Below are 23370 nucleotides of genomic sequence, written 5' to 3'. Positions count from 1 at the left end.
ATTTTATCAATTTTCACCGCTGTCCAACAGCAGCAGCAGCAGGGAGCCAAGGACAACGCCGCCATCAACTCAACTGTATATCACATTGCAATTTGTTGTCTATTTGCTGAAGGATATGCAGATTTGACTCGCATCCACAGTTCCACTCCGCCGCCCCTCGAAAAAAGCGGCTCCTCCTTCTCCGCCTCCTGTCGCTTTTCATATGCGTTGACTTTTTTCCACCTCTCTGCATGTGTGTGTACGGGTGTGTGTGTGTGGGGGGCGGCAGGGGGCGTGACTGTGTTTGCTCTTTCAGGATTCAGCGTTTTGCAACTGTAATTCAATTTTAACAATTTTTCAACTGCGTTCGTTATTGACGTGACGCATCGTCGAATGATGATTTGTTGCCCCTTGCAGAGGTGAATCCACCTCCGTTTGGGTTTGTTTGGTCATTTGTTATTTGCACTGATTTCTCTTTTTTCTTTTTTCTTTTTTCTTTTTTTTTTGTGTGTAGCCTTGTTCGTGACCTGGGCAGGTAGTATATCGCTTTCCATAATCAAATATTTAGTTGCAAAATATTGAATTTCGTGTGACAGATTCGCTTAATTACTGCTGCCCGAAATGGATTTCGTGGCTAATTTGATTGGATATTATTTAGAGTGTGGGGTCGGGTCTACCATGTGTATCATCTGTTTTTCGATGAATATCACAGAGGCAACTTATTGTTCTAGCTCCACAATTCCGAGTGCATTAAAAACGAATTTAGCAGCCACAAAGGTGCTGACCCACAAAAAGTGATCTGTAAGCAATCTGCTCATAGATTGCGTTGTGTTTTTAACCCATCTCATGGCTCATTTCACGTTTTGTTCAACAAATTTCACGCTTCGTTCTTCTTGGGCTACCTGCCAGCAAACACACACACAGCGAAGAAACAAAAACGAGAGAGATAAATAGATGGGTGAGGGAAAAAACTTCAAAAATGACAGGCCACAACTTTGTTACACAAAATACTGGCAATTTGTTGTGACGTTGTTGTGATTTGTATGCTAAAAGTATCTGCCAGATACATTCCCACTCGCTACTTCAGCTGCAACCGCAACCATATGGTGCATCTCGGTATCTCGGTACCTCGGTGTCTTTGAGTTGCACTCCCTCGTTTCCATCTGGGGTCTGGGGTCAACAGCAGTTCAATTGCCTGCCACTGCCGCTGCTACTGCCGCTGATTAGAATAATTAGCTAGCCGCCTCCTTTTGCGGCACGTTCCTGTTCCCCGCTCCGATTACCCGCCCATCTGCGCCGCCTTCCATTTGTGGTGTAAACAAACCAAGGCAGCAGTACACAAAAAACGATCTATTAATAGAGGCCCAAAGTACTTCCAACTTTCAAACTGGCAAGTGAAATGCGCGCTAGTGCGTGCAATTGTTCGTTTAATTGTTCTCGTTTTCCGGCTGTGAAATATTCATGAGTCTCTGATTCTCTGCTTCCCCGCAAAAATAACCCACTAGCCAATATCTTTTTGGGCCAACTGATAAGACCGATTTGGGTTGCAAAGCAAAGCAAAAGCAAAGCCATATTGGAGGGGTAGCAAGGAAAATTCCAGCAGGGGTAGAGTCAAGCAAAAATGATAAGGGGAAATTTCCCTGCCATTAAACTTACGCTTTAAACAAACAAAAAGAATTACTTTTGATTCTTATTACTCAAACAATATCAAAACGCTGGATCTTGGTTTTTGGCTCGATCAGCTACTAAACTTCACACTTTAACTAGAGATTAACGAGGGAAATTCGTGGGAAAACACTCCTCTTGAAGCCAATTCGCCGCAACAGAATCCCTTCAAGTTGCGGCGAATTCAGTGCCATGGCTACAACACATGCGCATTTTCCCGCACGCTTTTCCAGGCATTTTCCTAAGAGCGTTTGCCACGCAAAGAGAAGCGAACCAGCAACAAACATTGAAAGCGAACAAAGGGAAACAAACTTTGATTTTTTGTACAATTTCCTTTCTTCTTTGATTTTTCTCCATTTCTCTTGATTTCTTTTTTTTTTTTTGCAAAATCAGCAAAAACATGAAACGACATAAGTATGTCAAAATGCATGGAGAGATAGCAGAACTCGGATAGGGATAGGAAGGATATCGGGGAAGGAAGCGGGGCACGTACTTATATAAGGGCCTAGGAGTACTTTTCGCACACACATCCGCATTCTATATAGGGATATATCTGTGGAAACTCACACACACACATTGTAAGGCAGACGAAGGGCAAAATGAAATGTGAATGTTTGGCTGAGGCTTTGGTTGCCGCCCAGATGATTTGGCCTCCACTTTTTCGGGGATGTAGGGATCAGAGGGATGTAGGGATGTGCGAAGTAAGGATGTCCGCTGGTTGGGGTAGTTGGTGGGGTAGGGGCCAAGGGATCGGCCTCTCAGTAGCCGGGTAGCTAAGGCAACGTCAATCACAGGGCCGAATGCTGCGATATATGGCCAACAAGAAAAGCAAAAGGAAAAGCAAAATGAAAAGCAAAACAAAACAAAACGCACACAAAACCGGAGGAGCTCGTAGTCGGTGCGAGCGAGAGCGCAGACAAGACAAATAAAAATACGGAAATGTTGGGCTAGGGTGGCAAGCACACATGCTCGGTTATACGAGTGAATGTATATATTTTATTCAGGCAAAAATCCATATAATTCAATGGATTGGCTCCCCGAAGAACCAGAAGCAGAACCATAAGCAGAACCAGAACCAGAACCAGAGACAGTGAAAAAGAGAGAGTACAGGCGACGAACGCAAAGTGAACACAACAAAAAGCAAACCGCAGATTATGCGACATCGAAGGGGGAGTGTGGCAGGACCTCTGCGAACAGGACGAAAACGAGAACGAGAACCAGATTGGGAATGAAAAGGAGGGCGAGGACGAGGGCGAGGACGAGAGCGACGACGACGCGTCCTGTGGCCAGTCAGACATATTAATGACAAAATGATTATGATGACACTAACTGAGGTCTGTCAATCCCGATAGAGTCGCACTGGCAGTGGAGGAGGGCCCGACTCCCAACTCCCATCGCCAGACTACCGATTCCCGACTCCGTGCAATATGTAAAACAAGATTGACAAACAAACCAAATACTTTAAATGATGCTTAAAGTTGACACAGCTGTCGAGCAGCAGGACGAATCTGTTCAAGTGAGATTAATGACAAAGAAATGGTAGCCGAAGGATGTGAAAATGCGGAAAAGACGATGTAGATGGGGTGCCTAAGCTGAGAATAAGTAACCAAAGCACTTGAACAGCTTTAATTGTTTTATTAATCATGAATATATTGTCCGTTCTTGGGCTATACTTAATACATTTTAGAATGGAAGTTGTTTAAGGAACAGACCTTTTTCTCAGTAAAAGTTCTCAAAGTATTTTTCTTGAAAGATGCAATTCTAAGAATTGATTTATACTTCAATTTCTTGGAATTTACAGATAGAAAAGGAAGAATAGAATAGCGTTATATTGCGTGTCCTTTTGTAAGGACTTTTTGGAGGAACACTTAAATGAGCTTAGAAAAGTCTTATTATAATTATTCCATTTCCTGAATAAACTTAAATTAAATTCACAATATTTTATGAATACTTGAAAACTATATATGTATGCTCTTTGCTATTTTTCAAATAATTTGTTGTGATTGCAATACTCCTGCGATTTACACAAACTACCGGCGACGCGTTTGAAGTAAAGAAATGGCAAATATCTCTTTAAACTTAATATCCTTGAAGGTGATATTCAAAGGAGCTCGCACGCCATTAAAAGAGACATCGATCCTGTGGCTTGATGGCATGTTGTTGGCAAAAGTGTTGGTTGTCACCTGCTCGGAAAACACTTTCGATTTATTCTTGGCTTGGCTCTTGAAAGCGGTGCTCAGCTCCCCAGTTTCCCTGCTCCTCAGCTCCTCAGCTTCCCTTTTGGTTTCTTTCAGTTTCAGTTCCAGCGGCTACGAGATGAGGAAGAAGAAGGCAGGGAGGAAAAGCCCCGAAGCCAAATGCCAGGAACAGCCAGCAAAAGAAAACCCGCGCTAACCGCGCCACCTCGCAAAACTACCTCCGCCCACAAATGCCGCCCCCTCCGGCTGCCCCGCCCCCTTCTCTACAATGGCAAGACCAAGACCAAGCGCCCCGTTAATTAGATTTTGCGGTTTTTGTGTTGTGCAAACTTCAAAAGCAACAGCAACACGCAGATGATGGGTACCCCACCCCTACACCCTCTACACCCCCAACCCCACCCACTTAGTCAGTGGCTGCCAAACGCCAAAATGTATGCTTTAACAATTTTTGATACAACATAAAATTGGAATTGAAATGGGGCAAGAAAGGGGGGGGGCAATAGGGAGGGGGCTATTTGGTTGCTGCGGGTCGCAAAACAAAATCGATAAATAAAACTTTTTACAATGCGGCAACACTTTCACGCACTTTGGGCCCTCGTCCTGCGATCCTTTTCCATATCCTGCCCGCTTCCGCGGTGGCATTGAAAAACCGCCTGAAAGTATGCAGCTACAGCAAGTTTTTTACGCAATTAGTGTACAATTTCTTAATTTATACCCTGTCGCCAATTTATCAACACAGCAGAGCAAACCAGAAGTGCGGCGAGGGGGGAGGCGGAAACCTCCTCTGTGGGACCAAAGTGAAATATTATTATGAGTACGTGTTTGGGCGACTCAACTGGCTGACTGGCTGACTGGTGCCGCCCTTAAGTTTCTGATGCCCCAAGGGGCCGAAAGGGTTGCCGGTTGGGCGGCCTTTGAGCCAGCACCACCCCCTTGGCCTAACATATGCTACTTTGACATAGTTCTTTGGGTCGACGGGCGTCGGTTGTGAAATATGAAATACTATTTATAACTTGATCAGCCCTAGATGGGTCAGATGCAAAGCAGGGGATGACAGCGAATCATGCCCGGTATCTATCAGTGCTCCGGGGGACATAAGGTCGCAGGGCTTGGGACCGGATTGGATAGCATTGGATAGGATTGGATGGGATTGGATTGGTTTGGCTTGGCTTGGACTGGACTGGCTGTTTGGGATTGATATTGGCCTAGGGTTTCGGGACACAACGCTCGCTCTGTGCGGCTGTTAATTAAGTTATGATGGCAAACCGCAAACACTGCGATGGCTTCTGCTTTTGCTTCTGCTGCTGAGACTGAGACAGATACACACAGATATGTACACATACTGACATAGGCCCCGTCAGTTTATGAAATTTTCATTAATTTTCGACCGCAGAGCGTTTCTGCTGATGCCGAGGATGTGGATGTGAATCTGGTGATGTGGTGCCCTCTGACCCCTGCGCCGCCGGCTGACAGCGTAACGAAAACTTGACGACACAGCACTAGGAACGTAACAGACGTAATGAAATTTTGCGACATGTATGACAGGACATTCAGTTTCGGTTCAGTGTTCAGTGTTCGTTTGGGGGGCCAACTTTTGACAGGCATCTGGAAAAGTATCCCATTCGGCGACCTTTTCGCCTCTGATGGATGATGACAAATGCGGCACAGAGAGGGAGAGAGCACACGAGACTCCTCCTAATTATATGATAATCAAAATCTATCAGCATCGCCTCTCGTTTCGTTTTTAATTAGGCCATTCGAAGGATGCCTAATCATCATAATAATACTCCTTGTGCCAGGATGGGCAATGGCAACTGGAACTGGAGCAGGAGCAGGAGGATGGGAATGGGGATGGGGATGGGTTCAGGAGCCAAGGCTGCCCCGTCATGGCTGCTCTGCTCTGGCATTAGCTTTAGCACTGGCATATAATTTAGATTTATCGCTTGATTTTCGCATAAATATCGACCATGTGGTGGGGGCAAGGAGATCCGGATGGGGATGCGGATGTGGATGTGGATGCGGATGCGGAGGGTTCCTCCACTTTTGTGTGCTCGTTGATGCATAAAGGCAATGGTTCTGGAGCTGAGTGCCCGACTCGGCCTAACGACTTGTTGTACGTATAGAAGATGTAAAATCCAAATGACATTGACTCGCTGTAAGTGGCTATGTGTATATATATATGTGTATCTGTATGTATGGGGCCGTGGGAGTGTCAGATAATGTCCAAGTGCATAAAGCCCAAGTAAATGGCAGAAAAATCATCGGTGATTTTTCGTTTTATTGAATTTATTGCCATTTCAGGATTTAATAATGTCGTACAGCAAAGTTCCGGCGCTTGGCTGGCTGAAAATATGTTAAAAGCGATAAGTTGAGTGTATTTAGCCCATAACCAGTTGCCTTCCGTTTCATAACTGATTCGTAAAATGCCTTTAGAGCCCTGTTCAGTTCCACGTTTGCGAAGAAGTTCCATTTTCCCTATTTCCTTTTCGCAATAATAAGTTAGTGCATATTAAAGCAGTTTTCTTATATTCACAGAAAGTGCTCCTGAAGAAGGGTATATTCCGAAAGTTAAAATGAAATTTATATAGCAAATAAAGCGTTATATTTTGTACAGCAATCATCATCAGTATGACCTACTTTATTACTGCCTGGCGGTTCTTAATTTCCCTATCAATCATTAAATCTCGGGTTGTTCCAAGAAATGTTAGGCTAAATAAGATAACATCTCATAGCTTAAGGGAGTTTTAAAAGCTAACTTTTCATCATAAAGACTTAAGTCAGCTGGACTTGATTCAATAACTCAAAAATGAAAAGGAAAACATCACTGTTCCTGACGGCTTCACCGCATATCTATTTTGGCCAACACTTGGCCGTGGAAATGCTGGGAATTTCTCTGTCAGCTTTACGCTTAGCATTCCATCAACTACATAGCTTGCTCGGCTTGTAAAATTGATTTCATATCATCGTCGCCATCTTGACACTGATTATATGCCTTCGCACTTGGCTGCCTCCGGGGGCAGCAGGATTCCGAGGCGGGGGGCATGGGGCATGGGAAAATGCGTAAAAAAAAAAAGGGAGATGAAGAGGGAAAATATCAACACACCATTTAGCGCTAAATACACAGCGCGAACTGGGTCCGAAAAACGAGAGCCTCTCGGGAGGAGCGGCTGTTGCTGTCTAAAAATTAACGCAAAATCAAAGTAAAAATGCGATAAATTGGCGACGACAAGCGCAACGCGAGGAAACAATAACAACAATAACAGCGCCAGGATGGACGATGCTGACAACGTTGTCCCGCGCTTGAAATGAGCGAAAATCGGTCGAGCACATCAAATTGAAAAACTCCAAGACAACGCGGCCACGGTCGCCGGGGAATGGGAATGGGAATGGGAAACGGGATGAGGATGAGGATGAGGTACTGACGGGTCCTGAAGCTCCGGTTCCGACTGCTCTAGTGGTTGCTGGATGGCTGAATCGGGCGGAATGGGTGGCTGTGGCGCGTGATGCTTTTGCGTATCCTAGTGACACACAAATACATCGAGAGATAGAAACAGACACCCACGCACAAAGAACCGAGAGCAAAAAGCGCGTAGCAAAAATAGCAGCAAAAGAATAACAGCTAGCTACAATAATAACGCTTCAATGGAGTGCCGTGGGGTGGAGGATGCTGGGTGGGTGGATGGGCGGTGTCACGTGGGGGGAGGTGGTGCTAAAGGGCAGGAGGTGGTGATCGGTGGGTGGAGCGGGCCAGATGGACAGGCAACTGAGTAGACGACATTCATTGCTGCTTTGGCAGGTTGTTAGGTTTCCGAGTCTGTCAACGGCGGAGATTGTTAGCAGCTTGAATGAATGACTGACTGAACTCAGCCGAACTGAAACTCGACCAAATCGAGCTGACTATTGATGGATTTGGCATATTAGCTGGCGGATTAAAGCAGCTGGCCAGCGGGAATTGGCCGGCATTGATGGTTATCAGACAAAACCAATGAATAACCGATACAAAATTTACTAAATTGAAAAGGAAACGTGTTTCTTTAGATATCATAGTGCTTCTATTGATACCCTTTTATAAATCCTATCTTAAAGGAAGCCAGTTTGTCCACCAAAAATGCATAAAATCTATTATTGAGAATCATTAGTATTTGGCGTATTCATTTCTGTTACGGCTGAATACCACTTGCAACTGTAAAGTCATGATTGCTGGCAGTAATCGGTATTCGTGCCCAATTATATTTTCATAAGGGGTCCCGGTTCCGTCCCTTTGAGAAATTACCTTGGGAAATCAATCACAGCCATAACCGTTTCGCAGTACAAGCCAAAAGTGTGTCTCGACCATGAGGGGAAACTCCCGAGAAAAAAGCACAACAAGCCGCGCCCCAAAAACTTGGCTGGCATTATTCAATGCCTCGCAGATGTTTTCCTTGTTGCTGTTATTTTTGCCGGCTCTGAGCCCTACTAAAAAAGTGTTTCTCCATCTGCTGTTGTTGTTGTTCTTCTTGTTGATAATGTTGTTGTTGTTGTGGATGTTGTAGTTGGCAAAAATTGTTGCGTTTCGCATATTAATTTCTTCCTGTCTTCGTGCGTCGTCATCAACATCAAGCTCATGATGATGAATTTTGCCAACATTTCGGTGAATGGTGTGCCTGTGTGCGTGTGTGCGTACTACCCACTCGCTCTTCAGCAAGGACTCGCGCTCTTAGAGAACTCTCTTCCTTGCTCTTATTGGCGTAGCTTTCCAGCCACGTTGTGTGCGTGTGTGTGTGTGTGTGCTCGCCTTTTGGGCCATCAAGGCGGCAGTGGCAGCGGCAACGGCAGCCTTAATCACATTGTGAGTCATGTGTTTCATAAATATTCAACAGAAAATTATCATCGCAATGATGAGCACACTTCCAGTCAAAACAGAAAATGCAAAAACAACTTCTCGACGAGTTCTCCACCGAGCAGCAGGGGCAGTGAAACGCACATGTTTTCAGCCCGCTCGCCGCGGTTCGGCCTCATCATAACTCCCCGTGCCAGCCATCTACCGCCACCCACCCCCACCCAGGCCACCCACTGCCACCCATTGCCACCCAGTCCACCCTTTGAGTACCCTACGAATGAATACCCCCTACAATCGGCGGACAGGCAGGCAGGCAGGCAGGCAGACAACCAGCAACCAGCCAGTAAGCCCGGCACATGGCTCTCGCGCTCTCCCACTCAGATGCACTCCGCTCCACTACACAAGACACCTTACATATCTAGGGCCCCAAAACTAACCGACTGGCCGTCTCGCTCGCACCCGCCGACCACGAGATGGGGGCCTGGAGAGCGAGAGCGAGAGGGCGCTAGCGAGAGAGCCTCGCCTGCGCGTGAATCGGCATCGGAATCGGCTAACACGATACGAGTCACGATGCCCCCCGACTCCCCCGGTTCGGGGATTTTCCCTTTAGGCCTTGTTGGGTTTTCCAGCCTGCTCCACTGCTAGAGTGCCGCTATTCGGTGTGTTTGCCGTTGTGGCGTTTGTTGTGCCCCAAAGTAGCGCGATTGGGTCTTCTAGTTCGATTGGGCTGGCTTTCAGCTGGGGATCCTTGCTAGGCTGCTATCGGATATTTCAAGCGTAAGCCTTGCGAGCAACAAGCGAGCCATTATCAGTGGCAGCAACCACCCCACACCCCACTCCTCGAGGTTACAACCCCAGCAGATCCGGTAGAGCATGCGATGCTTCGGCTATGAATGCTCGCCGCGTGCCTGTTCGACAGCACACATGTTCGATGCAACGCTCGAAACGGTCGCAACGCTCGGGAAATGTGCCGAGTGGCCGTGAGGGTGGACCACCCACCGCCCACACAAGCGTTTTCCACCTCGAACGTGTGAGCGTTGTTGTTTTGCCGGCGTGTTGGGCTGTTGCGTTCGCTGCTGGTTCGAATTGGTCGGGTGGGCGTAAGTTCGGTGCGATTCGGGTTCGGGTTCGGACGAGGGACTTGTTCGGGCTCGGGTTCGGTTCGGTTCGGATCTTTGGGGCTCTGGACGCCGTTGTAAGCGCCGTCCTTTTTCAGTATGATATTGAGTTCTGTGTAGTTAAGTCGGAATATTTCGTATAGTTCTCGTCGACTGTCGTGTGACATTTGTTCTTCGATTCAGAAACGCATATTGAAACGCAGCGATAATACAAATTACGAATATTCAATGAAAAAGATTTAAGCAAAACCAAAACAAAACCAAACAAAATAAAAAACCAAACCAAAGAAAATCAACCAATTAAAATTTAAAATTTCAATTCGCTTCAAAAATATATATTACAAATATAACAGCCAATTTAATCAAATCAAATTCGCCACAAAAATCGCAAACAAAGTTTACAACAATTCGTTTACTCAAATCCCATAACACAAAACAAGCTACAACTAATTCAAATATATAACTGTTAAATCTGTAAGCAAGGGCAATTACCACTAAGATCACCCTGAATCCCAAAAACCTATGCTCCAAAATACATACTCGTAGCATCCATAGATGATACTCCTGACTCATTAGAACTCGATTCCTGTTAAATCTCTCCATCAGCATCATTAACATTAGCTCCAGAAATAGACCGACTGCCATGATAAACAAACCCGAAAATAATTAGAAACAATTTGTAAACAACGAAATTTCCAAACAGAACTGGGCACTGAGAGTAAAACCCAATTGCCGATCAGGTTGTTTTTTTTTTTGTATTCTCTCTTTTCCTAAGGTTTACTTTTTGGAAATATTTCCACGCTCTGTTTTATTCTCGATGTATTTTTTTCAATTCGCCCAGATAAACAGACGAACGAAAATTGTTTCACGCTCGCAGCACACGAAAACATTTTCAATTAAAATTTTGGCCCAAAAAGCCAACCAAACTAAAGCAAACCAAGCCAAAAGCAAAGCACTGCGGAGCACCAAAAGCGTTTCTCACATTGAATTTGAATTTGAATATTTTGAGCATTCCATAATTTCGTTTCCATCTCCATGGCATTCCGATTTCAATTCTCCAGCACTCGATCCCATCGAAACCATTTTTCGCCAAAATCTGTTCTGTTTGCTGTATTTTGTTGTATTCTAAGTGTAGTTGTGTGCCAGTGCTAGTTGCCAATATATATGGCCCTGTTAATTGAATATGCATTGCTCCTAATGATTTTTGGCCAGCAGAGCATGATTTTCCTTTCTTTGGCCAGCGATTTCCTATTGCTATTTCAGTATTTGGTAGAAATTTTTCAGTTGGTTAAAATGTTTTACTGCCGCTTTGATGTGGCCCAAAGCGTCCACACTCACAGTAAATTATTTTCTCTGGCCCAATAGCGAAATAAGTTTGATTATCGATGAGTGTTGAAATGGTCGTAAATCGCATTACTATTTTTTCATATTCATGGGAGGTGGCTTTAATTTCTGGAGTGATTTAAAAAAGTAAATATGCCTTTGAAGAGTTTTCCATTTTTGTTCCAAGACGATGTGAAATGTTTGCTGGAATATTTTTTCAATATTTTTATTAAAGTGCTTGAAAGTAGACGATTGGTCATTTGTGAAGTGTTTCGAAATTCATTTTTGTGCACTGTGAAAACGTGTGTTCATTAGCTCTTTGAACTTTAAACTAATTTAAAAACCTATGAATGAATTTACACTTTTTCGAAAATTTCCATATTTTCTACTTTGACCTTCTCACAAGCACGTTTGTGCACTGAATAAAAATGATAAATCATTTTGCTTTGTCAAAAACAATAAATACATCAATAAATATTTACCCAGATAGATTTTCTTGCCATTCTCGGCGTTCACCTTAATTCCAAGCAATTAAACTCACAGTCAAGAGAATTTTCCAAGCCAACTGTACTTGGAAAATCATTGAATTACCCATGCTTACAGTAAACACAACCTAATATTCACAAAACACAAATTCTAATTCGATTTTAGATCAGAGAGAAAGAAAAAGAGATAGAGAAGTACTCGCGTGTGTTTAAATACTGGAAAATACAGATAAGATAAATTATAATAAACACTAAGCCATACACACATTATAGAAGGCTAACTACACGAAAATACATTAAAATCAATAAGTAACCAGTACAGAGTAACAGAGCAGACAGTTCAAGTGAAAAACCGAAACGAAACTTTCAAAAAGTGCTTAAAAGTAATCAAAAGAATTATTCAAGAGATACAAATTAAAGGAAACAAAACTTAGACAAATAAACAACGGTCATTCACAGAGGAAGATTTACGAAAAGCTTCCCACAGAATCGGTGAAAATCGTTAACAATTTTTTCTCGCAAAGGCGCCACGTCCAAGAGCAAATCGTTCCATATGGTTCATATTATTGAATTGGTCGGCCAGCCGAAGGTTGAGTTTGCTCAACAAGTTACTGTGAGTATCAAAATCGAGAGTCCAAATGAATTTTTACACCGCAGGACAAGAGGGGAGAGTGCTGGGGGGGCGGGGCGGTCGATGGGGCCAAAAATGATAATAAATCTTGTTGTCCGCAGTCACGTAATGACAACTTAATACAAATACATATGCATACATTGCCGCACACACTAACGCACTTTTTATTATGTTGTTGTGACGCTTTTCCTCTCTTTTTTTTACATCCGTGCCTTTGGCTTTGCTCAACATATTTTGACAATTAATCATTCCCAGTGTCTGTGTGTCGTCCTCTCTGTCACAGTGTGCGTTTGTATGCGTGTGTATGGGTGATTGCGGTTACAATTTTTTTGCGCAAAACTCGAAATCAGTGCGTCTGTGTGTGTGTGTGTGTGTGTGTAGGTCAATGTGACTCCCGTTCCGACTGTCTGCGTCTCGTGGCCATTAACACACCGCAATCTACACAATGACCAAAATCTCGTTTCTTTGTCACGAGTCCATTGGTCCCAACTTAAAGAGCCCCGTGTCCTGCAGAAAAAAGAAATGCAGGAATGTCCAAAAAGTAGACTACGATTGGATGAAAGATTAAATTTGACTCCCAGCGAAAAGAAAATGAATGTGAAATATGCGGTCACTTGAAGTTTTCTTCGTTTCTCAAGCGTATAAGACGTTTTGCCAAAAAATTACGAAAATTGTGAAAGCAAAGTAAAGAAATTGTGTTTTTATAAAGTTTAGATAATTAATTCATATGAGTAAAAAAGTGTAAAATAGTTTTATAATTTTAATAAGTGACTTAACGTTTGGTATTCAAAAATATAAACATTAATGTTATCTATTACCTATTGTCAAGATATTGCAAAATGTGGTTTTGTTAATAAATCATTTTATAAAAACTATAAATAATGTTAGTATAAAAAAAGGTAGAGATTGATTTTGTGTGCTTAAAGAGCATTTTATTATACAAATTGAGTAGTGTGTCAATTAGGGAAAAAGAAAATATTCATTTTTCCGTAATTAGAATCATAAATCCCGCAATCAAACGACACTAGATTGTGATTTACTTTTATTGAGCTCTGCCGATATCCTTTTATCTGGCTTTCTGTTTTCAACCCGATTTTAGTCTTTAACCATATGGACGCATCTTTAACCTACATATTGATTTATCAACTTTTCCATTCACTCGCCTTTCAGTCTGATGATTCTCCCAAAGTTGTCAGCCAGCTTTGTGGAATTTGTGAAAAGCAAAAAAGAACCTTAAATTCTAATCGGATTTACATTTATTTCTGTTGCGTTGAGTAACTACATTCAGTTCCCTCTTTGGCCCCCATATCTATCTATCTGTTTCACTTTCAGCTGACTGCTTTATCATATGTTTTTGTTGTTGTTGTTGTTGTTGCTGATGTTGCCCCAGTTGTCACCCTCTTTTCCCTTATTCACCATTCTCCATTCCACATTCCCCATTCCCCATTGCCCATTATATATATTCCCTATTTTTTTGATTTTATTACAACGCCAACGCAGAAAAGTCTGTTACTCGGGGATATTGCGTAAATTTCATTGTGTATTTCACTTTTATGGTGGTGGCTGTCTAGGATCAGGCGTACATGTAGATGGGGGTTGCACAGCCAAACACCACACTAAAAGAAGAGGGTGGTGCTGCGGGTGGTTGGGTGGTGCGTGCTGTGTGCTGCGTACTGCGTTAGATGACGTCGCCGGCGTTCTTTGTTGTCCTTTGTGCGTGCGTCCCGCGTCCTGTCCTCCCAGCGACGCCCGCTCTCCGGCCAGCGAGTCCTGTCTGCTCTTATCCTTGGCAGGGATGTTCGAAAGTCCTTCGCTCCGCGCTATCCTGACTCTCCTTCTATTCTAATGATGACACATGCGTTCTCTGTTGCTTCGCTGCTCTCGGTCCTGCTTCATCCTATTGTTGTTCAATATTTTGTGCCACTTGTTTTGAATTTTTCCACATCCTTTTGTTGCTGCTGCTCAGTTGTAGTTGTTTTTGGTTGCTGGCATTACGTGTTAGCTAACTTGCTCGTTAAATGGTTAAGTGGAGCAAAGTCGTTGACACAGTTCTGTTGGGGTCCTTTTCTTTTCTTTGCTTTCATTTCATTTCGAGCTGGGGCTCTTGCATTTTGGGCCATGAGTCAGAGACACGAACTTTCCGCTGGAAGTTATATCCTTCGGTCGCAAGTTAGTTTTCTTTTGGGAAAGCCAACTGCGGCAATCTTAGTAGACTGATTTTATTGTTGGACTGATAGTAAAGGCACACGCTAATACACCAACACAAAAAGTTTCTTTAAAGGTAATTTTAGTAGATTGGTTCCTAAAATGCACATAACAATTTGTAGTAGCTTTTCTTTATAGAAGTGTTCATAAAATACATTGTTTCAAAGCTATTTGCTATAAGGAATATACCTTATATTATCTTTTAAATCCAGCTAGCCGCTTTCCATTTAGTTCCGCTCATCAGTACCCTTTCATCATTACCCTTCAGAGACTATGCCCTTCGAAGGGCATCCACTTGGAATCTCCTCTCCTTTGACAGCGCTTTCTTGCCAGTTGCCACTTGGCACAATCATACACTTAATTTTCCACTTCATTTCATAATTTTACCCTTGAAACCAATAATCTTGAGGAGTCCGAACGAAGGAGTCCCCGGCTTGTCAGCCGCTGGCATAATATACCTACCTTTTGACGGCCCCTCCCACAATTGCCCACCTGGGGCCACCGCATTCAACAGCTCGCCGAGGCTAACACACACACACACAAGAACTCAGATACACTCACACATGCAGCGTATTAAATTACATGCCACTGCAAATTACTTGAGAAAACAAAGCAGAAGAAGAAACAAAAAGTCGCAGGGAAAACAAGACAGACCGCACAGCGCGAACGCCTTGACGTATGCAACAATAATAATAACGGGTTGTGGTCGCCTTTTGTTATGCTTGGCTCGGTGTTTTGTAAGCCGTCAAGCATTTACATACCATTAGACGGGCCCAAAGGAAAATGGGAGTGGTATTGCTGGGTGGAGAGGGGTGACAGGCGTATAAATATTGAAAAGCGCCAACGCCTTTTGTTGGCTTGCTGGTAATTGCTTAAGTCGGCAAATTGCCCAGCCTAATAATCATAAATACTACCCAAGGAGCCACGGCAAAGGACGACGAAGCGAAAATTGGCCAGCCAATGAAACTTTCATGGGACAATAACGAAAGGGTCAGGGGAATGTTATCCTTTATGGGAATGTGCTTGAAATTGATTAGGAAATGTGCTTGAAAATGGATGAGTGATTAGTAAACTAGGTACGACGGTAGCTAAATTCCTTCTACTCATTTTGATATGAAACTGAAATAAGTACAAAATAAATATTAAATACATACAATTTTCTGAAATATTAATAATACTGGTTAGTAATAAAGAGCTCACTCTGATAAATGCTCACCAAATCAACGGGAAACTTTAAAGGAAGTTCCCAATCAATGCGCCAATGAACTCATTTACTTTTCCCTTGGAAAAACTACTAATGAAATCCTTTTTAGTTCTCAATTCCGCTTTGCTGGGCTGCAATGATTTAAATTTTTATTATGTATGGCAAAGGACACGCGACTAGGACCTGGCTCTCTGCCTTAATTTGAGTTTCTTGATTATGAGAGGTGACAGTTTTATAGCTTTGTTAACAGCGAGCGCAGACTGCACCCCCGAACCCTCAGAGCGAACAGCAGTCTTTGGTTCTTTTGTTGTGCTTGGCATGTTCAGCGCTGATTATGCTTTGTGCCAGCAGCGGCGAAGCAGGAAAGCGGGAAATCGGGCGAGAGGGAAAACGGGAAAACTCACCCCCATTCGGGCGGCGGAAAACTTATCGCAGTGGAGCAGGAGCGCCGTAGAGGGGTCGGGCATTAGAATTACTTGCGTGATTAACGCACACCCTCGAGCGTGTCCATGCCCATTCCACGAGTCCGTGAGGCCAGGTCTTATCTATGGCTGCCTGCCTTAATTGTGGGTCTTCCATTTGACTATCGATCGATGTTCGATTCCGTTCAATTCGATCACCGTAATGAGGCAACTTCAAAAGCTGCACAGCTCATTAGGTTTCCCCCGATATATATATATGCTTATATACATATATACTTATATATTTTCCGACTTCGATTGCCTTCTGCTCTTTTCCGCTCGTTCTTGGGCTTCTGCACGTTTTCCTTTGTTTTGTTTATGGCTTCTGAAAATAGCTGAATCAAAATGTAAACAAAAGCGCAAAAATACCAAAAAACGAGAATGGGCAAAGCGAAGGAAAATCTCGCACTTTGCAGCGCCGGCAGCTGCGTGCGTCATGTGAACAAATTTTCCAGATGCTTTTCCCAACCAACCAACCGACCGATAAACCCTCCCCCCCTCTCCCCGTGCATCAACAATCACTATATACACGGGGTATATACACTTTGCATACTTTTTAATGCCTCTGCCGAAGTGCAAAACCGCATGAAGAGGCCTTTAGCTTTCGACTTTTCGCCTTCTTTGCCTTCTTCTTCTTTGTGAACAATAAATTGTATTTCTGTTTATTATTTATGCAGAATGTTTACGGTCCTCTGCGTATATAGCCCAGTTTTTCTCTGCAGTTTCCATTTTCTTTGTACCCTAATTACTAGCTGCTACTACTCCCTTAACCTTATTGATATTTGCTCTTCAAGTTGCCACTTTCCTCGAGGAGATTCCTTATTGTTTTTCTACTTGGCAGATAAATCAACAAGGCAGCGAAAGGAGGAAGGAGAATAAGCCGACTGTTTACATATTGTTTACATTATGCAAAAGGAAACTCGGCACACAAAACCGCTAATTGTCGATAAACAACCAATAAAATACAAATTTCCCAAAAACATTTATCAAAAATAATATAAATAATAACAATAACCGCACAACCACACGGGGCGCACACAAAAACCAACAGCAAACACCAAACACTCGAGGGCGATAAATAAAAATGGCAAATGGAAACTTGGAATGAGCCTCTCGAGTGGGTGAAAAAAGAAAAGCGGCAGGCAAGAAGCCGAAGGAGAAGAAATGTATGGAAAATAGTGTTTGACAGCTCATAAAAAATAATGTCGTATTCATTAAGGGTGGCACAACCTGTGTGGGAGTTGCCAAAACCGAGTTCCACTTTATTTACGACAGGAAGCGGGCCAGAACAGCAACAGCCACTTGAAACGCACGCATGCAATGCGAATGGGAAATTGGAAGTGGGAGGTGGGAGGTGGGTGGTGGTAAGTGGGAAGTGGGAAGTGGCTGAGGGTCCTGGCCAGGATATGCATGGAGTGGGGCTGACAGTCCGAGTCAAGCCAGTAATATTTAATTGAAAGCCAAACGAGGCGCTCGGATAGCCCAGGAATACCCTTCCTAGAAGAGGGACCTTAGTTTCTTAAATAATTTGATTAGGAAATAAAGTATCGATCTAAGCTACCAACTATCCCCAAAAAAATATTGAAAAATTTGTTTAATACGGTACCTTAGATACAAAAATGTAAATATTACATTTCATTGAATAAAATTCATTTCTTTAAATTGTTTCAATTACCTTTCAAAAGGGAACTTTTGCCATTTTTGATGCCGCTTTTTTTCAACACCCTCAGCATTAAAGCGCATTTCCCTGGCCCAAAAAATCTAGACACCCAATAGCCCTAAGTGCGATCGAACAACGCCCCATGACATTGACAATGTCAGGGACTGAACTAATGAGGGAATGATTGAATGACACACTGGCAGAATGACAGTTCTCCTTTTTGCCTCTGCTGGGTGGGTGAGCAGGTGTTTTACGATTGTATACGTTTTTTGCTGCTGCTGCTGCCACTGCTTTTGTATTCAGCGTTTGTTGTTAAAGGTTTGCGTGCTGAAAGTTTTCGAAGTTGTTCAAGTAAACACGATGACGAGGGGGAAATTGGGGGGGCGGGGGTTGTTTAGGGGCAAGTTTGTTGGTTGAAACATGCAAATGTTACAAGGTGTTATGCTTTATGTACATTTAATTGAGACTTATTAGGTAGTGAAGTGTACGATAGTTAAATGCGGTTGCTGTTCCTGTTGTTGTAGTTTCTGTTGATAATGTCGTTAGTGGCACAAAGGAGGGGGCACAGTATCCGAACTTAAAGAGCTCAGAGCTTGTTGCCCTGTGGCTTAAAATTCCGCCTGCTGGCACTTTAAATCCCAACCTAATCAAATGTATATCTTAGCCATGACATGAGGAACAGCTCTGCCAAATCTTTAGCCTGATTGCGAGAACAGAGGGGAAATTGTAATGCCAAAGTGCATATCTTAGAGTGAACGAAATATGGAGGGAGTGCCGGAGTGAAACTTCAAACTCAGAACTCAGAAATGTATAGTCTGTCCGTAACCCCATAACGCCCCATTCATTGCCCCTTCGGCTGGGCTGCATTAGATGCCGCCACTTCAATGCGCATTTCAAGTTTATTTTCTCGATTTTCTGCGCGTACTGTGTGTGCTCGAGTTAGTTGCATTTTTCTATTTTTGGGTTCAAAAATACAAAAGCACGAACGGATACTCCGATGCCCCCCGCCACCCCGCCACCCTGCCTTGTAGCATTTTGCTTTCTATTTTCAATAGACGTCGTTGTTGGTTTTGGTGTTGCAGCTATTTTCTTGCAGCCGACAAACAATAAAAATGATGCGTTGTATTGCAAAAGCGCTGCTGTCCACACCAGACCTGCCCCGCCCCCTCCGAAAAAACACACCCCATTATCCCACATCAGCCCACTTTTGCAGCACAGCATATGTTGCAACTCTGTTGGTGAAACGAAAAATGCGGAGCAAAAGAATGAGTATGCGGATGCGGATGCGGATGCGAATGTGGCGGGCGGAGGAGATTTTCACCCATTGATATTGATGAAAACGACGTCCAGTTACAGTTCGTTGGCTTTTGCTGCATTTTTCAAGGGAAAATATACGAAATGGAAGGCGAAATGGCAGGGGGCCCTGCAACAGCTGAGGATATGCAAATGGTATACATTTTGTCAAAGCATAAAGACTATGTTTGGCAGGGATATAAAAAATACATGACACATGTACCTACCTCCCTGATACAAATGCCATTTCGCGACGGCGAGCAGCACGGAAGGAGATGGAGCTGGAGCTGGAGCTGGAACTGAAGCTGGAGATGCAGATGGAGATAGAAATGCATATGCATCATTTATCCAACGACAGTGGAAACGAATAGTCTAAGATATCCCATCCGAGGCGGGCTGACTATCCAATCTCAACTAATGTTGCATTCCTTTTGATTCTGGCTGTCTTGGGCGGAGATTGGATCACATGGCAGAAGAATATGCTTGTCCAACTCGCTTAGAAGCCTTTAGAAGTGATATTTATGCTGATTTTCCAGCCAAATGTAAACACAGTTTGATCTTACTACGGAGCACCTGTTATCAGAAGCTTCTGCCTTACACCTAACCCAGATTCAATTTTCCGGGCTTTTGCTAACTATTCTTTAGTCCTTGGTCGCACCTTCTATTGTCCTGTTGCCGGGCTTAATTTAACGCTCGACGCACACGCATTGCCACCTATTTTCCTATTTTCCCATTTTCCCGCAGCCGAGGACCCCGCTAAATTGTCACTAATACGCCGCCTTGTGCTCGCCGGTGCATGCCCTTGCACATAATTCTCGGCGAGCGGAACCGAGCGGCTAACAACTGCAATTGTTGCAGTGGCAAGAAAAAGAAAGGAGTGAAACTTAATAATTGCCCGGGCGCAACACTTTAATGGCACACATCTAACCATCTGCCCATCGGCCCATCTACCCATCTACCCATCTACCATGCTGCCAGAGTCACATGTGCTGTCCGAGACTGGGAATTTTATGCAAATCTTCTGCCATTCGCCGGAGGTGGTGGAGACTTGCCAAGTGACAATGCAGAACCAACACACCCAACCAACCACCCACCCACGTGCCTGAGAAGATACACAAAGCAGGACACTCTAAGCCGGGGAACTCCTCCTCCTTTGTTGGCAGTCCCTTGGTCCTTTTTTCAACCCGTACAACCGTACATTTCATGCCTTCGTTTATATCCTTTATTTTTTCTCGTTTTTTTTTTGCTCTGTGCAAGTTTGTGCAACTATTTTCCATGCGCATGGGCACAAAAAGGCAACCACCGCACGACTACAACTACTACTGCCGCTTCTGCTGCTGCTGCTTCTGCTGCCAACTATGAGCCAGGGGAAGTCCCCAGTCTCACCCAGTTGCCCCATCCCTGCCACAACCCTTAGCCCAGAATGTGGCCAGTGGCAGGCAGCCAACCAGAGCGTAGAGCAAACTGGAGCATTGCAACTATTTATTTGTTGTTCGCCTCCCCAGGAGGCAGGGATTTTTTCTATTACGCGCTCGTTTATTACGGGCATTCCAGCTCACGCCTAAGTGTATGCAGTTTTCTTCCCTTCCTTCTTTTTTTTTCGTGTTTGCCATCCTTTCTGGCAGGACAAGGGATTCCCTGTAAGCAGTTGTGGTCAAAGGAGCGCCGCTTTTAAATTCCTGCGCTTCGCACAAATTAAGCGATTCCCTTTGGCCCGATTGATGGGCAACCGACAATTGCTAAGCTCCTCAGTCGGAGCCTGAATCGCAATCAAAGTCGGAGTGGAGTCAGTCTTTGGCCGGAAAAGTTGCCGAGAAAGGCGAAAGCCCCGGGAAGAACTGCTAAGCCGGAGACAGAATCAGAGAAAGAGACAGAGACAGAGACAGCGAGAGAGACAGGGAGAGAGACAGTGGGAGAGAAAGGAAAAAAATAGCGGAGAAAGCGAAACTTTTTAATGATGTAAAGTACAAAGTTTTCTGTCTTGTCGCTGGCGCAAGTAACTTGAGTAAACTTTGAGTTATGCCCTCCCAGCCTTAGATGCGAAATCCGAGGCAGTAGCTCCGACGGCGGCGGCGGCGACGACAACGACGTCGACCTCAAAGCGCAGGACGACATCCTTTTGCACCAGCACCCACACCCACACCCACACTCGCACCCACAGGCAGGACATCATCGATCGATGCGGGTGGCGGGAACTGCGGCTGGTATTTTGTCGTTTGTTAAAAGTTTTCAACACTCATTTTTATTATGACATACGCGCGAAGTACGAGCCAAATTAGTGGCAAATTCAGGCGAGTTCTGCAAAAGGGGGTGTTGTGCTGGCTGGCAATGGTTGCGCTAATAAAATGCCAATTTGCTTCCATTGAATGGCTGCTTTATTGGCCGCCATTACAACTCGTACGCATAAAGGACCCTGCCACATCCTCCTGTATGCGTACATACACCCACGCACACACACAAACACACATGCGTGCGGAAGGACCTCTTGAAGGAGAAATTTTATGACGGCTACATTTACACGCATAAAATATGCATGATAAAACTTTGTTGTTGCAATAAATCAGCCACCCCAAAAATTGTGCAACTCCTCCTTGCTTGGCCAGTCGGCCTGATGTGATTACAAAACCATTCCGAGACCAGGAAGCGCGTACAGGGTATCCTTTATTTATGTCCTGCGTGATCCGGGCTCATCGCGATGCGGTCGTAATGAGTTCCTGGAGCAAATCAATTTATTTGTGCCCCTCGCACACCGCTGTCAAACTACTTAAACTGCCATTAAACTATCGAAAGTGAAGGATGCGAAAAATATTTGTAAAAAACCAAAAAAACGCAAGAATGGAAAAGAGGGAAAACTTTTGCGGGTAGCTCAATCAAAAGTACTAAAAAAAAAGGAAGTGAAGCCCTGCTTTGTTAGAGGTGCAAATGCCTCACAAACAGACAGAGCAAGTCGCCTTCACCAACTTTTTTGGCCATTGTGTTTTGACTGCCTTTGTTGCATGCATAAAATATTTATGCTCTGGAAAATATGCAGCAACAAAAACGGAGGGGTTGCCTTTTTCCCCCGCAACTTTTTGCCATGTGCGTGCAACTTTTCACACTCAAATGAAATTACGAGGGGGGGGGAAAAAAAGGAAAACTTTGCTACTTAAATGTAGCGCTCTCTCTCGCTGCTCCCATTCTGCCTCGTTTTTATCGCTTTCTGCACTTTATCAACCATTTTGCCTTGGCTCAGTGAACGCTCAATTGCCGGCTGCCACTGTGGGAGCGAAGGAGATGGATGCGAACTTTTCATTAATAACGATTTTCCATTAACTATCGATTGATTTCGAGTCCCCAGGACAACAGTGGCAGTGGCAGTGGGTGCAGCATCCCGCCACCAGGCGCAACAACAATGAGCCGCGGCAGCAAACGCACTTCAGACAATGCCTGCAACCGGCAGCTACCAACAACACTTGAGTCTATTTAAAACGCAAACAACAATAAATCGCCCGGGGGGAGGGGGTGGTATTTAAAGGGGGGCAGGCTCATAACCGAGGACGACGCCGGCGATGCCGACAGGAAAAACTCATTGAAAAGTTTTTCTTTTTTACACTTGGCGCGCTCTCCCGTTTCGCCAGGACCTCCATTCCCATCCACTCCACTCCACTCCTTGCCCCGCGATCCACATACCTAAGCGGTGTATCGGAGGAGCAAGTTTTTAATTTTTTATCGCGCCACAACCAACTCTGGCCAACTCTCTATGCAGCGAGCCTGGTCACGCTTGTTTAGGATCGCGGGTGTCCTGGATTTTTTCTTGGATAATTTGCAGGATGTTATCAAGGAATTTCTTTGATCAATGTAAGTGAGTTTATCACTCATCAGCAATATCCGAAATTACTTAATTAAGCACATAAGGTGTATGGAAGTATCTACTTAAAATCACTCATTAAATAATACAAATTTTATATTTCTGAGTTGTGCAGTAAAATAAAGTCTCCTTGTGTTGTTTTGCAGTAAAATGAAGTTTCCTCCTGGTGGCTAAATTTAGTTCTAATAGCAAGCGATAAAATATATCTGCTTGTGGGTTAAGAACAGTTCAAGTTTTGCCAAAGGCTAGACAATAAAGTTTTTAAAACCTTTCCACTTGCCCCAGTTCGCCGCTTATTTCTATCCATCATCTGTTATTGCTGATGATATAAAGAACTTGATGTTGAAAGTTTCCTCTATTTGCGAATCCTCCAGAGTATGATCAGTTCGACTTGGCAGGTGTATGTCTTCCACCGCACTCCACTCCATCAAGTTCTTGTGCAGTTGCTCATCCTTCGTCGTTGTTGCTACACGCGTTACGTT

The 23370-nt window shown here is 44.0% G+C and overlaps 1 protein-coding gene across 17 annotated transcripts in view; it reads left to right on the top strand.

Moving 5' to 3' along the window:
• Positions 1 to 23370, top strand: part of LOC6534033 (CUGBP Elav-like family member 4) — a 266544-nt gene that overhangs the window by 127139 nt on the left and 116035 nt on the right. For 5 of the 17 annotated variants that reach the window (XM_015194906.3, XM_015194902.3, XM_015194889.3 and 2 more), the window contains exons 1-2: positions 9882 to 10253; positions 11754 to 12200. The exons of 3 other annotated variants lie outside the window; for them this stretch is intronic. In XM_015194906.3, coding sequence (XP_015050392.1) covers positions 12141 to 12200 — 60 coding nt within the window. In that variant the 5' untranslated portion in view covers positions 9882 to 10253; positions 11754 to 12140. Of the gene's footprint in view, positions 1 to 9881; positions 10254 to 11753; positions 12201 to 23370 lie in introns of those variants that run through there. 9 more of the 17 variants (XM_015194891.3, XM_015194894.3, XM_015194897.3 and 6 more) reach the window with 2 other exon arrangements.

Source organism: Drosophila yakuba, chromosome 3L (genome assembly GCF_016746365.2).
Source record: "Drosophila yakuba strain Tai18E2 chromosome 3L, Prin_Dyak_Tai18E2_2.1, whole genome shotgun sequence".
NCBI classification, from domain to species: Eukaryota; Metazoa; Arthropoda; class Insecta; order Diptera; family Drosophilidae; genus Drosophila; species Drosophila yakuba.
Note: the sequence above shows the minus strand (reverse complement) of the source record. Positions and strands in the feature narration are given on the sequence as shown.